Genomic DNA, 12,679 nt, shown 5'->3' with positions numbered 1-12,679 from the left:
CCTTCTCAGCCCATCATACATACTCCAACTAGAAAATAACCTCTTTTTCTTGGAGTGGTCACAAGTATAGAGTCCCTACTAATCATTCTCTGTTGGAAATTATTTTTCTTTCTGCCTCGATCTTTGTAAAAAAAAATCAGGCTTCTGTTTTTCTGTATTCCTGATCTCTTTAAAAGAGGAGGTACCAAGAGAAACCATTAATTCCACTGTATGCCCTCGGAGCTGGTCCTTGCACATGGCATATTTCTTGACCTATTATGCTTGGCATTATGGAAACTGTTAATGACTAACGAAAAAAGAACCCAACCTACCGGTATATAACCGATTTTAAGTTTCATTCAGTTCTCATTTTAGTCATAGGCATTTTGGAAAACATTTTAATGTGTTGCTTCTAAGCCTAATTTTGAGAATACTGTGCAGGAAATGAAGTTTAATTATTTTTCACTCCCAAGTGATACTGGAGGCATCCTCACATTTTTCCCAGACAGAGAACGCTTTCATGATCTAGTTATTCCCCAGCATTCTGGATTGTTAAATATGCCATTTGGCCCTCTTCTCCAACCAGTTGGAGCAAAACTTATACTGCTGACCTGTGGCCCCTGGAATCAGGGGGATTTTGTTTCTTATTCTCTTTAGAAACTCAACCAGCCTTTAGAACAAAATAAGCAAGTCAATGTTTGGTATCCAAGTGACACAAATGAACTAAGATTTCAACATTTAGTTTAAATTGAAAGCAGTGAGAATACAGTCACTCCCTCTATTCAATCATTTCTTTTGCTGTGTGAACCCAATATTTGAAACTCAGGCTCCCATAAACCAGCTCAGACACCTCAGTGTCTGTGATCTGAGACCAAGCAACAGCCCCAGAACCCATGGCTAAAAGCCCCTTATGGAAGAACAAAGGGGTGATGGGCTGGACTTCTGCATGAGAAGGAGGCACCACAAGTGAGTCAGACCCATTCCTTTCTCTAATAGGGATCTAAGTGGTTTCTCTGGCCTTTCCCATCTTTTCTGGGAAAGTAAGAAAATGAGGTGTTTAGTAATGCTCTTCAGATATAGAAAATTAAATAAAATCTTATATATTATAAAAACAACAATTTTAATTGGAGAAAACAGTTTTTCCAGGATTGGGTGCAGGCCAGGGAGAGGTAGGAGAGTAGAATTCTCATAAACAGATTTTTCTTCTCTATACATGGAAACAGGGCAAGAAAATGGTAATATATACATTATGTCTGTGTTTCTTCTATGCTGCTGCTGCTGCTTTTTTTTTTTTTTTTTTTTTTTTTTTGAGACAGTTTCCCTTTGTCACCCAGGCTGGAGTGCAGTGGCGCGATCTCGGCTCACTGCAACCTCCACCTCCTGGCCTCAAGAAATTCTCCTGTCTCAGCCTCTGGAGTATCTGGGATTACAGGCATGCCCAACATGCCTGGCTAATTTTTGTATTTTTGATAGAGATGGGGTTTCACCATGTTGGCCAGACTGCTCTCAAACTCCTGACCTCAAGTATCCACCCTACTCAGCCTCCCCAAGTGTTGGGATTACAGGTGTGAGCCACCGTGCCTGGCCTCTACTGTCCTCAAAAAACTTGCTGGGAATGTGGAGGGATGCTCTTTAAAAAAAAATCACCTAGGAGCCACCAAGATGTCTGATCTTCATTCAGCTTTATCAAATTGGCATCATGGCTAATTGTCACTAGGTACACACTTTTCAGTGAGCTCAAAGTGGATAGAAGGTGGTCATTTTTTTAAAGCTTTCTTCCACCACAACATGACAGCTGAAAAGCAGGTGGCCCTGGCTGTCTCCAATTCCCTACTGTCTTTCATTAACAACCTGAAAGCTCAGGGGCCTGGTTAGTAGTCCATAAGACTCACTCCAGGACTAAGTAACATATTCTATCAGGAGGCATAATTAATTCAAAATACAAAGGCATTCTGGGAAAATAAAATTACTAAACATGTTCACAACATCCTTTGTTGCCTTAAAGCTCGCTTTTATAGAGTTTTGACTGATGTACAATTAGGAATCAAGAAGTGGAGGAAAAGGTATTAAAGTTTAAATGAGGTAAGAGACTTCTTAGAGTAAAATGTCTTGCTTCCAAAAATCAACTATCACTTTTTCATCCTCAGCCTTTTTAAAAAAATTTTTTTTTTATTTTTTTAATTAGAGACAGGGTCTCTGTCTGTCTGCCAGGCTGGAGTACAGTGGCACAATCATAGCTCACTGCAGTTCTGAGCTCCTGGGCTCAAGTGATCCTTCTGCCTCAGCCTCCCAAGGTGCTGAGATTACAAGCGTGAGCCACCACACCCAGTGCCTCATCCTCAGCCTTTACAATTACATTGCAGGTGTCTTTTCTCCACTTTCACAAGCTTGATAACAATAATCTTTTCCCTCAAGTGCTGATCTCCAATAACTTAGGTTAGTTGAGGTATCAGTTTTAATGACTTTTCAGACAGAACTACCTTAATAGGAAAAGTCAAGGTTTAAATAGACTCAGAGCCTTACAAGAATCTCTGGATTTGCTGATTTCATTATCTACTTCAAAGATTTTCTGATTGTGAAATGACTGAGATTTTTTAAAAGTGACTGTAGTGAAGAGGTATGGTTCCTTCTGAAGAATCTTGCTTTTCTTCTTCTCTGTTACCTCTAAGTAACTGAGCCGCTGAAGTATTAAAAATCCTTTTAGAAGTTTAGATTTATTTTTTTAATGTCTATAATCTATGGCATATGTGAAACTATTCTTGCTTGCCTTCTTGAAACCTCCAGAGGCAATAAATAAATAAATAAATAAATAATAAATAAATAAAGGACTCCAGAACAGTTGTTGAGGGATAGAGATGTCTCAATGTACAAAGCTTAGGTTTTAAAAGAGAAATAGCTATTCATGTATATCGAGAGGCCTAACTGATTGACTGCAAGTCAAATTCAGGAAAGAACTGATCCTGCAGGTCAGAGAAGAATCTGTGTAATTAAATTGAAATTGTTTCTTTTTTCTTTTCTTTTCTTTTTCTTTACAAAAGACAAGAGCATTTAGTACTTTAAGAAAAGATATCTTATTTTGACCACTTGGTTCATTTAATTAAATTAGACTCTGATTTTAAAAATTGCTATTAAGATTGAAAAAGAGGCCAGGCGTGGTGACTCACGCCTGTAATCCCAACTTTGGGAGCCCAAGGCAGGTGGATCACCTGAGATCAGGAGTTTGAGACCAGCCTGGCCAACAAGGTGAAACCCTGTCTCTACTAAAAATACAAAAATTGGCAGGGTGTGGTGGCTCACGCCCGTAGTCCCAGCTACTCGGGAGGCTGAGACATGAGAATTGCTTGAACATGGGAGGTGGTGGTTGCAGTGAGTTGAGATCGCACCACTGCACTCCAGCCTGGGAAACAGAGTGAGACTCGGTCTCAAAACAAACAAACCAATAATCAAACAAACAAACAAACTGAAAAAGAGTGCTATAGTGATTTGCTTGGTTGGCTATAATATCATCACTCTATGAAGCCTGGTTTTACTAATTCTGGGTGCATTTAGAAGTTGGCTTTAGATCTTAGAACACAGTCTATAATCTAATTTCAGTATGTAGCAATTAAAATTATGTCATCAAATGAGCTGTGGACCCAGATGAGCTTTATAATTGTATTACCTTTCAATAAGCATCATTAGTAAGTCCTAGGTTTATCATGAAATTGGTGCCTTGTAAATTTCAAAAGGCCATGTTGAAGCAGAGGCCAAGTCAAGGCAGCCTCTCAGGGCACAGAGTTCTAGTCAAGATTGCTAGCTAATGCAACAAACACTGAATATGCCCTAATAAAGCTTTTTTTTTTCTTTTAAAGTTATTTAGTCCAGTGTTTTTATTATCTCCTAACACTGAAGTATTTTCTAAAATTAAAAAATTTCACAAGAGTGCATACAAATATTTTTATGTGTAATTTTACATCTCAAATATTTTTTTCTTTTCTTTTCTTTTTTTTTTTTTTGAGATGTAGTTTCACTCTTGTTGCCCAAGCTGGAGTGCAATGACGTGATCTGGGCTCACTGCAACCTCTGCCTCCCGGGTTCAAGCAATTCTTTTGCCTCAGCCTCCTTAGTAGCTGGGATTACAGGCATGCGCCACCACGCCCAGCTAATTTTGTATTTTTAGTAGAGATGGGGTTTCTCCATGTTGGTCACGCTGGTCTCGAACTCCCCACCTCAGGTGATCCGCCCACCTTGGCCTCCCAAAGTGTTGGGATCACGGGCATGAGCCACCGTGCCCGGCCACATCTCAAATATTTTTCTAAGTAAATCAGTGGCTTGAAGTCGTAGAGTGAGTATATAATCAGATGGCCTACTGCCATTTGCAAAATAAAGGACATTTCGATGTAAATGCTACTAAGCCACTCTAGCATTGTCAGGGCACCTGCATACACCCACTTTGGGGCTTAGGAGAATATATCAGATAGAGGAAGTGAAGGGTTCATGACCTACATATCCCCCTTACCCTATAGCTTAAAGACCTTCCAGGGAGGTCCACAGTTATGACCTCAATGATGGAAAGCACGATGGGACTCCATCAAAGGGGTGTAGCTGGAGAAGAAAAAAAATGGGTGTAGGGCCAGTGGATAAACAAGATAAAAAGGCTAAGTGGAAAACTGGAAAATAATTGTTTAAGACAATGGCTGTGTTTGCACTCCAGATGGTAGGTGCACTTTCAGAAAGGTGGCCTGGCCAAGCTCCCCAGGGAAGGGGTGCTCAAGGCACAACCCTTTAAGGTTCTGCCTACCTTAACTACTTTGGAGACCTTTGAAGCATCACGAGACTGGACACTAGGTGGTGCAATTCATCTCCTCTAGGACCCAAAGAAGAGGAAAGGAAAGGAGCAGAAAAGAAATGAAGGAGAGAAAGGGAAAAGTTACAGAGAATGGGGTTGAAGGGAAAGAACATTAGAAGCGAAAGAAGGAAAATAAGAGATAGGAGGATAAATGTGAGAAAGAAAGAAAAAGTACATCACAAAAAATCCTCAAAAGTAGTCACCAGCAAATGATTATGGAAAATGACTTACCCAGCCGCACAAGATACTGTATCGTCAGAAGAATCATGTTTTCCACGCTCAGAAATTGGCTGCCAGTCAACCCTAATTTTTCCAAATCTTTGTTTTCCAACTGTGGAATCTTGTAGCAATTCACCAGCAGAGGACTCACAACAATGTCACCAACATTTCCATAGAAATAGGGTAAAGTGCCATAGCCTGTCCCAATAGAAGCAGGTCAGTACAGTTCAACATTTCTTTTTATGGTCCAACCAGGTACACTTGCTCAACGAGGATCAAAGATGCTTAACAAAATTCCCTGCCCTCTGAGATAGCTACCAAACAAATCACTCAAACATATCAATCCCAGGGAATTCACTTGGATGCTCCAAATTCTATCCTTATATTAAGTTAAATGAACAGGAAACAAAATACAGTTGGCCCTTTATGTCTGTGGGTTCCACGTTCAATCAACCGTGGACTGAAATAGTCAGAAGAAAAAATTCCACAAAGTTCCAAGAAGTGAAACTTGAATTTGCTGTGGGCTGAGTAGTACGCTGAATTCATGTGAATGACATGATGTGTAGGCACTGTATTAAGTATTACAAGCAATGGAGAGGTGGTTTAATGTATATGGGAGGATGTGCATAGGTTATATGCAAATACTGCGCCATTTTATATGAGGGACTTGAGGATATTCGATTTGATATGGGACGGGGCCTGGAATCAATCCCCCAGGGATACTAAGGGACAACTGTACTCATATTATCTCTGTTTCTCATGGAAGGAACAAGTTAATATTTTGCTGGAAGACTGATGAGTTTGCAAAACATGTCTGTATCCTCTGTAAAACTGCAATGATAAAATATTTCTGATAAAGTCCCTGATCAAGTTTATTTTCAGATAAGAAATCAGAAAACAAACAAATGACAATATGGCTGGGCAAGGTGGCTCACGCCTATAATCCCCGTACTTTAGGAGGCCCAGGCGGGTGGATCACCTGAGGTCGGGAGTGTGAGACCAGCCTGGCCAACATTTTCACCTTTAGTAGAGGTGAAACCCAGCCTCTACTAAAAGTACAAAAATTAGCCAGGCATGGTGGCATGCAACTACATGGGAGGCTGAGGCAGGAGAATCGCTTGAACCCAGGAGGCAGAGGTTGCAGTGAGCCGAGATCGCGCCACTGCACTCCCGCCTGAGCCACAGAGCGAGACTCCGTCTCAAAAACAAAAAACACCGGCCAGGCGTGGTGCAGCTCACGCCTATAATCCCAGCACTTTGGGAGGCTGAGGCAGGCAGATTGCTTGAGGTCAGGAGTTGAGACCAGCCTGGCCAACATGATGAAACCCCATCTCTACTAAAAATACAAAACTAGGCTGAGCGTGGTGGTGCACGCTCGTAATCTCAGCTACTCAGGAGGCAGAAGAATCACTTGAACCCAGGAGGCGGAGCTTGCAGTGAGCACAGATTGTGCCACTGCACTCCAGCCTGAGTGACAGAGCAAGACTCTGTCTCAAAAAACAATGACAAAAAACAAAAACAGAAACAAACGACAATACATGTTTCACTTCCTGAGATTTCCTTTCCTTTCCCCTTTCCTTTCCTTTCCGACACTATCCACCTGGAGATATTCCTGAGATTTTCTTAAAAAAAAAAAAAAAGTAAGCTAAATTCATTGATTAATAGCAAGATTCTACTAGTTTCAGGTGCTTGGAGATCCCTGTTCCTTTGTTATCTTAGCTATTTTTGTGAGGTTGTCTTCCTAAATGTCAGTAAACAGTCTCAAATTGTTTTGAAATAGATAGGATAAAATATGTCCAAAATATGCTCTGTTTTGGTGGTTGATGGAGAGGATAGTCCCTCTGTGAGACTTTCTAAAAGGCAGGCACCAAAGGACCAAAGGGTCCCATGTTCTATGCATCTTTCCAAAGCTTAGTGGCCCTATGTTAATGTTCAAAAAGAGCTTCCCAATCCATACAGCATTTAAGCAACTGGGATCCCCTCAGTACCTACAGATCTAGGATTAGCAGATAGAGCAACCAGGTAAAGGACATGACTCCAAGCAAAACCATCCAATTAGGCAGGCTCAGGCCAACCCAAAAAGCAAATAACACTGCATGTAAACACACCCTAAAGATGTGGGGAACTTAAACACCCTATCTATTTTGTCCTTAAGGTAGAGCAAGCAGTCTCCTTCTGGCCTAGGCCAGCCCTAAACCAAGGAGTCTCCTGACATGGGTATGAAAAGCACTAAGTTAGTCCTGGAATGTAGGAACCCCTAAATGTCTATACCTCCACTTGTAGACCACCTGGAAGGACTCAGCCTCCTCAAAGATGCTAAGGTTCAGACCTGCAACTGTGGGGCCTCTTGGTTCTCTTGAGTAGGGTCTGTCAGCTGGCTTGGCTTGTTTCATTTCTTTGTGGTTTGGCTCCCTTTGACTGGAATGTCTCCTCCCTGACCTTGTCCACTTTGACCAACCTTCAGGACCCAGCTTAACCAAAACCTCTGGGAAGTCTTCTCAGATCCCTCCAGGCAGAGGTAAGCCCTCTCTCAGAGCTCTGAGTTCTGCTTGCTCCTGGTTGTGAACCTCTAAGGAGCTCACATGTCACAGTGTGCTATAATGGTATCGCCCATGTGTTGTAATGCTTATTTACCAACGCTGGTGGCTCATGCGAGGTGAGACTCCCCCCACTAAACAGTGCTCCCTGAGGGCAAAAAGACTTTGCCTTATCCTCAGCTCCTAATCACATGTTTAATATAGCATGAAAGAGCTGACCAATAAAAGCTGAAAGAATCAACAGATGGATGAATATCTTCATGAATACATGAAAAAACACAAACAATGAAATGGAAAAACACTCCTAGATTCCAGCAGACACAGGCAACTTGGAATTCCATTACCTTACCTATCAGAATTACTGGTCTAACTCCTGAGTTACTCAGCAGGTTTTCAGGAACAATTACAGTTTCCCCTGCAGGAATGGGCCTGGGTTGTAAAATTCCAGTTAGTGGGGTCTGTGGAACTGGGGCAGATAAAAGGGGCTCTGGAAAAAAAAAGTTTGACAAGAAAGATGATGTGAAAACTAAATGAAATACAATAGAAAGCAATGCAGTTTTAATACTTTTAACAGAGAAGCATTAGAAATCTAATGGTTTGTTGTGTTTTTCGTTAGGTTTATTATGTAAAGTGATAAGTGAAAAAAACAAAAGGAGAAAAAAATTAACCATAATCATATCATGTGGCTACAACTACTATTTAGCATTTTGGTGATTTTCCTTCCAGTTGTTTTTTCCATATGCAATATTTTGGATCCTGTTTGGTATTTTAGCTTTCCCCCCAAGATTATCAAAGGCATATATCTGTTCATTACATACATTTTGAAAGGTATAGAAAAGTGTGAAGAAGGATGAACTCATCATTAACCAGTACTACCTACAGGCAACCACAGTGATAGACTGGCATAATTATTTGTGTATATAAGATGTCTATGTAGTCTTTAAAACTATTTATTTAAACAAACATTTAAATAACTCATTTATGTCTTAGAACCAGTATAGTTACAATTGTCTGTGGTTTGTTCAGCAAGGTAGACAAATGTTTGAACTGTGGATACCAAATAGCTACAGTTAGGTGTTCTGAAAGAGAGCCAGTTGGTTTTGGTTTTTCAGGTTTCTAGCCACAGACTGAACCATCCAGGTCAGAAATAATAAGCATGGGTCACATAAAGAACCAGATAACAGCAGGGAAAATCTAACACCACTACTAGCAAAACAAGTCCATATATGCTCTATGATGGTGGGTTGGTAGCATTGTGTCCCATATAATGAATGGCTTTTCAATGCTATGGGTTGAAATTAAGCCAAAGGTTGAATTCAGATCAGTTGTAATGATCTTGTGCATATAGGGAAGGCAAATGTGATCGGGACAAAACATTAGCTACTATCAATATCCTCATATAACTCATCATCAAGAATTCAGGGAAAGAATGGAAGTAGAAGAAATCTCTGCTAATTAAAAACACACTTACAATCCATCTTCTGTTAAAATCTTACCCGTTCTTGAAAGAGGGCGAACTGTAGGGACAGGTACAACTAAGCCAGGTTGGGGGAGAGGTGACCCAGGATACCATCCCCGGTGTCGTTTCTTTGGTGGCCCAGAAATGAACATGGTAGCTGAAGACAAACAAAAAAACAACAAAAAAAGAGATAGTCTTGTTCTCAGCCATGTGGAAGAAAGGAAAGAATGCCAGAGTAATACAAGTAATACAGAACCTTTAATTTGATTATACTCAGAAAGTCTAAATCACTCCTTTAGAGGTAAAGTTTAAAAAAAAGCCACATTAGTAACCTAACATTACAATAACAGCCACTTAACATCTGTATGTTGTTTTACAGTTCCCAAGTTTATGTAGGTTATTTCATTTGATTCTACCCACAACCTTGTGGAGTTGTAGGGGAAATATTGTTGTTATACCCATTTTGTAAAAGGAGAAAGGAAGGCTCAGATTTGTCCAGGATCACACAACAGAGAACTTTGAATCCTGTACTTTAGTCAGCTAAACCCATGGTTTTTCAAGACACTTCCTTATACATTTGTTTCAACATTATTTCCCAGTTAGGTCATCCACATAGAATCCCAAGATATTTACTCATTACTGTTCACACCAATTACAAACTTTCAAAACACTGTATGACGAACTGAGAAAAAACTCTAGAGTGTGTTGCCAGATAATTCATTACAAAATCTGGAGCACTTGTAACCACAGGTAAGTGCATTATTACAAAACTCTACGACAGGCATTGTACCTTGATCTCCTGATGCATAGCTAGGTCGTGGTGACAAAGAGTAATTCCCTGTGTGGGCTGGAGTGGAGCTGGATGCACTGCCCTTCCCTCCATGGCTACTGTTTCCATTAGCAGCATCTGTAGAACACAAGGAGAGAGAGGAGTGCTCAGAACAGAGGCTGGGTGGGGCACTGCTTTCTGGGATGCTGGAACCATCTGATAGACCTCACACTCTAGGATTCCAAGAAACCTCATGGATAGGACTCAGTCCAGTTATACAAAACCAACTGCAACTGTCAGAGGAAGATCTTCATTAAAATTAAATGTCACTTAGAAACAATTTCCTAGGACCCCAAGAGATCTTCTGGAATCAGTTTCAGTGAAGTCTTTGGAGATGATGGGTGGGAGGAAGGGAAAAAAATTCTTATATACATTTTCTTAACTCTGCATCATAGAAAATTTCAAACATATAGAAAAGTAGAGAGAATAGGATAACAAACATCTACATACCCACCATCCAATTTCAACATTTACCAACACAGCCCATCTTGCTTTATCTATACTCTTACCTCCGTCCCCTCCACATACACACATGCATGCTGTGAATTATTTTGAAGCAAACCCATATCATTTTTGTACATAAATACTTCTGTGTGCTTCTTTCTTTCTTTTCTTTTCTTTTTTTTTTTTTTTTTGAGACAGAGTCTCACTCTGTCGCCCAGGCTGGAGTGCAGTGGTGTGATCTTGGCTCACTGCAAGCTCCGCCTCCCAGGTTCACGCCATTCTCCTGCCTCAGCCTCCCGAGTAGCTGGGACTACAGGTGCCCACCACCATGTCCGGCTAATTTTTTGTATTTTTTTCTAGTAGAGATGGGGCTTCACCATGTTAGCCAGGATGGTCTCGATCTCCTGACCTCATGATCCGCCCGCCTCGGCCTCCCAAAGTGCTGGGATTACAGGCATGAGCCACTGTGCCAGGCCTTTTTTTTTTTGAGACAAGGTCTCACTGTCACCCAGGCTAGAGTGCAGTGGCGGGCTCAGAGCTCACTGCAGCTTTGAATTCCTAGGCTTGAATGATTCTCCTGCTTCAGCCTCTCAAATAGCTGGGACTACAGGAGTGTGCCACCACACCTGGCTAATTTTTAAGTTTTTTTTTTTTTTTTTTAAGAGACAGGGTCTTGCTATGTTGTCCAGACTGGTCTCGAACTCCTGGCCTCAAGCAATCCTTCCACCTTGGCTTCCCAAAGTGTTGGGATTACAGGTGTGAGCCACCACACATGGTCTTATGTATGAGTTTCTAAAAGAAAAAGACTCTTTTAAAAATAACTGTAATATCATTGCTATACTTAAAATTAGCAGTGACTAATACTTTCTTTTTTTCTTCTTCTTCTTTGAAACAGGGTCTCACTCCATCATCCAGGCTGGAGTGTGGTGGTGCAATCACAGCTCACTGCAGTCTTGACTTCTGGGCTCAGGCAGTCCTCCCACCTCAGCCTGCCAAGTAGCTGGGGCTACAGGCATGTATCACCACACCTGGCTAATTTTTGTATTTTTTTTTTTGTAGAGACAGGGTTTCCCAGGCTGGTCTTGGACTCCTGGGTTCAAGTGATCTACCCTCCTCAGCCTCCCAAAGTGCTGAAATTATAGGCATGAGCCTATAATAAACATCTACATACCCACCATCCAATTTCAACATTTACCAACACAGCCCATCTTGCTTGATGGCATGAGCCACCGCATATAGCCAATAATTTCTTAATATCATAAAATATCCTATTAGCATTCAAAAATTTCCCCAACTATGTTTTAATTATCTGTTAAAAAACATTTTTTAAAACAGTTGGCTTGTTCAAATTGGAATTCAAAAAAGATGCACATACTGAATTTAGTGGCTATGTCCCTGAAACCTCTTTTAATCTATAAGATGTCCTTCCTTTTCTTTCTTACAATTAATTTGCTGAAAACCTGGCAGAATTTTCCATTTTCTAGATTTTGCTGATTAGATATCTGTGGTGTCACTTATTCTCTTGTCCCCTGTATTTCTAATAAACTAATTATTAGATATAGAGGTTTGATCAAATTCAGGTTTTTTTTTTTGGCAAGAGTTATCTCATAAGTACTGTGGTATACAGTACTTCCATCAGGAGGCACATAAGCCAGTTTTCTTTCTTCTTATGATATTAAGATTGATTAGTAGGTTCAAAAGTTGTCAGCATAATCCTTGGCATTATAAAGTTGTTCAGCCTTTCATCTGATCGCTTTAGTAACCATGATGATTACTGATCTATTACTTGATTCTTTTAATGCTGTAAAAACTTGATTCCATTGTTCAAAGTCTGTAATCCAACCAGAAGATAGATCCTGCAAGAATTGTTGGACCTGAGTAAGAACAGAAGTGGGCTGTGTAAAGTATGATGCCTAACTGTTGAAAAATTTCCAAAAATGGCCAGGCACAATGGCTCACACCTATAATCTCAGCAATTTGGGAGGTTATGGCAGTAGGATCACTTGAGCCCCGGAGTTTGAAACCAGCTTGGGCAACATGGGGAAACCCTGTCTCTACAATTAAGAAAGAAAGAAAAAAGAAAAGTTTCCAAAAACGACAGGCTCTCTTTATGCTCATTCTTCTACTTCTCTTAAAATTTCTTCTACCACTAAACTTGGCTGGGTGCCATGGGCCATGCCTGTAATCCCAGCACTTTGGGTGACTGAGGCTGGCTGATCACTTGACTCCAGGAGTTCGAGACTAGCCTAGACAACATAGCGAAACCTTGTCTGTACAAACAATGCAAAAATTAGCTGGGCACGGCACCATGTGCCTATAGTCCCAGCTACTTGGGAGGCTGAGGCGGGAGGGTTGCTTAAGCCTGGGAGGTTGAGGCTGCAGTG

The 12,679-nt window shown here is 40.8% G+C and overlaps 1 protein-coding gene and 1 long non-coding RNA gene across 8 annotated transcripts in view; one reads left to right on the top strand and one right to left on the bottom strand.

Annotated features, from left to right (window-relative positions):
- GREB1L (GREB1 like retinoic acid receptor coactivator) overlaps positions 1-12,679 on the bottom strand; it is a 365,194-nt gene that overhangs the window by 159,387 nt on the left and 193,128 nt on the right. For all 7 annotated transcript variants that reach the window (XR_010131273.1, XR_008673625.2, XR_008673626.2 and 4 more), the window contains 4 exons: positions 9,813-9,929; positions 9,060-9,179; positions 7,913-8,050; positions 5,039-5,224 (listed from right to left, as the gene is read on the bottom strand). Coding sequence is in view for 4 of the 7 variants with exons in the window: in XM_055368620.2 (XP_055224595.1) it covers positions 5,039-5,224; positions 7,913-8,050; positions 9,060-9,179; positions 9,813-9,929 (561 nt within the window). In the remaining 3 variants the exon portion in view is untranslated. The remainder of the gene's footprint in view (positions 1-5,038; positions 5,225-7,912; positions 8,051-9,059; positions 9,180-9,812; positions 9,930-12,679) is intronic.
- The window catches only part of LOC134757388 (uncharacterized), a 70,018-nt gene that overhangs the window by 1,618 nt on the left and 55,721 nt on the right, over positions 1-12,679 (top strand). The window lies entirely within an intron of this gene.

The sequence above is a fragment of the Gorilla gorilla genome, chromosome 17 (assembly GCF_029281585.2).
Source record: "Gorilla gorilla gorilla isolate KB3781 chromosome 17, NHGRI_mGorGor1-v2.1_pri, whole genome shotgun sequence".
NCBI classification, from domain to species: domain Eukaryota; kingdom Metazoa; phylum Chordata; class Mammalia; order Primates; family Hominidae; genus Gorilla; species Gorilla gorilla.
The sequence above is the reverse complement of the archived record's forward strand: the minus strand, read 5'-3'. Positions and strand labels throughout refer to the sequence as shown.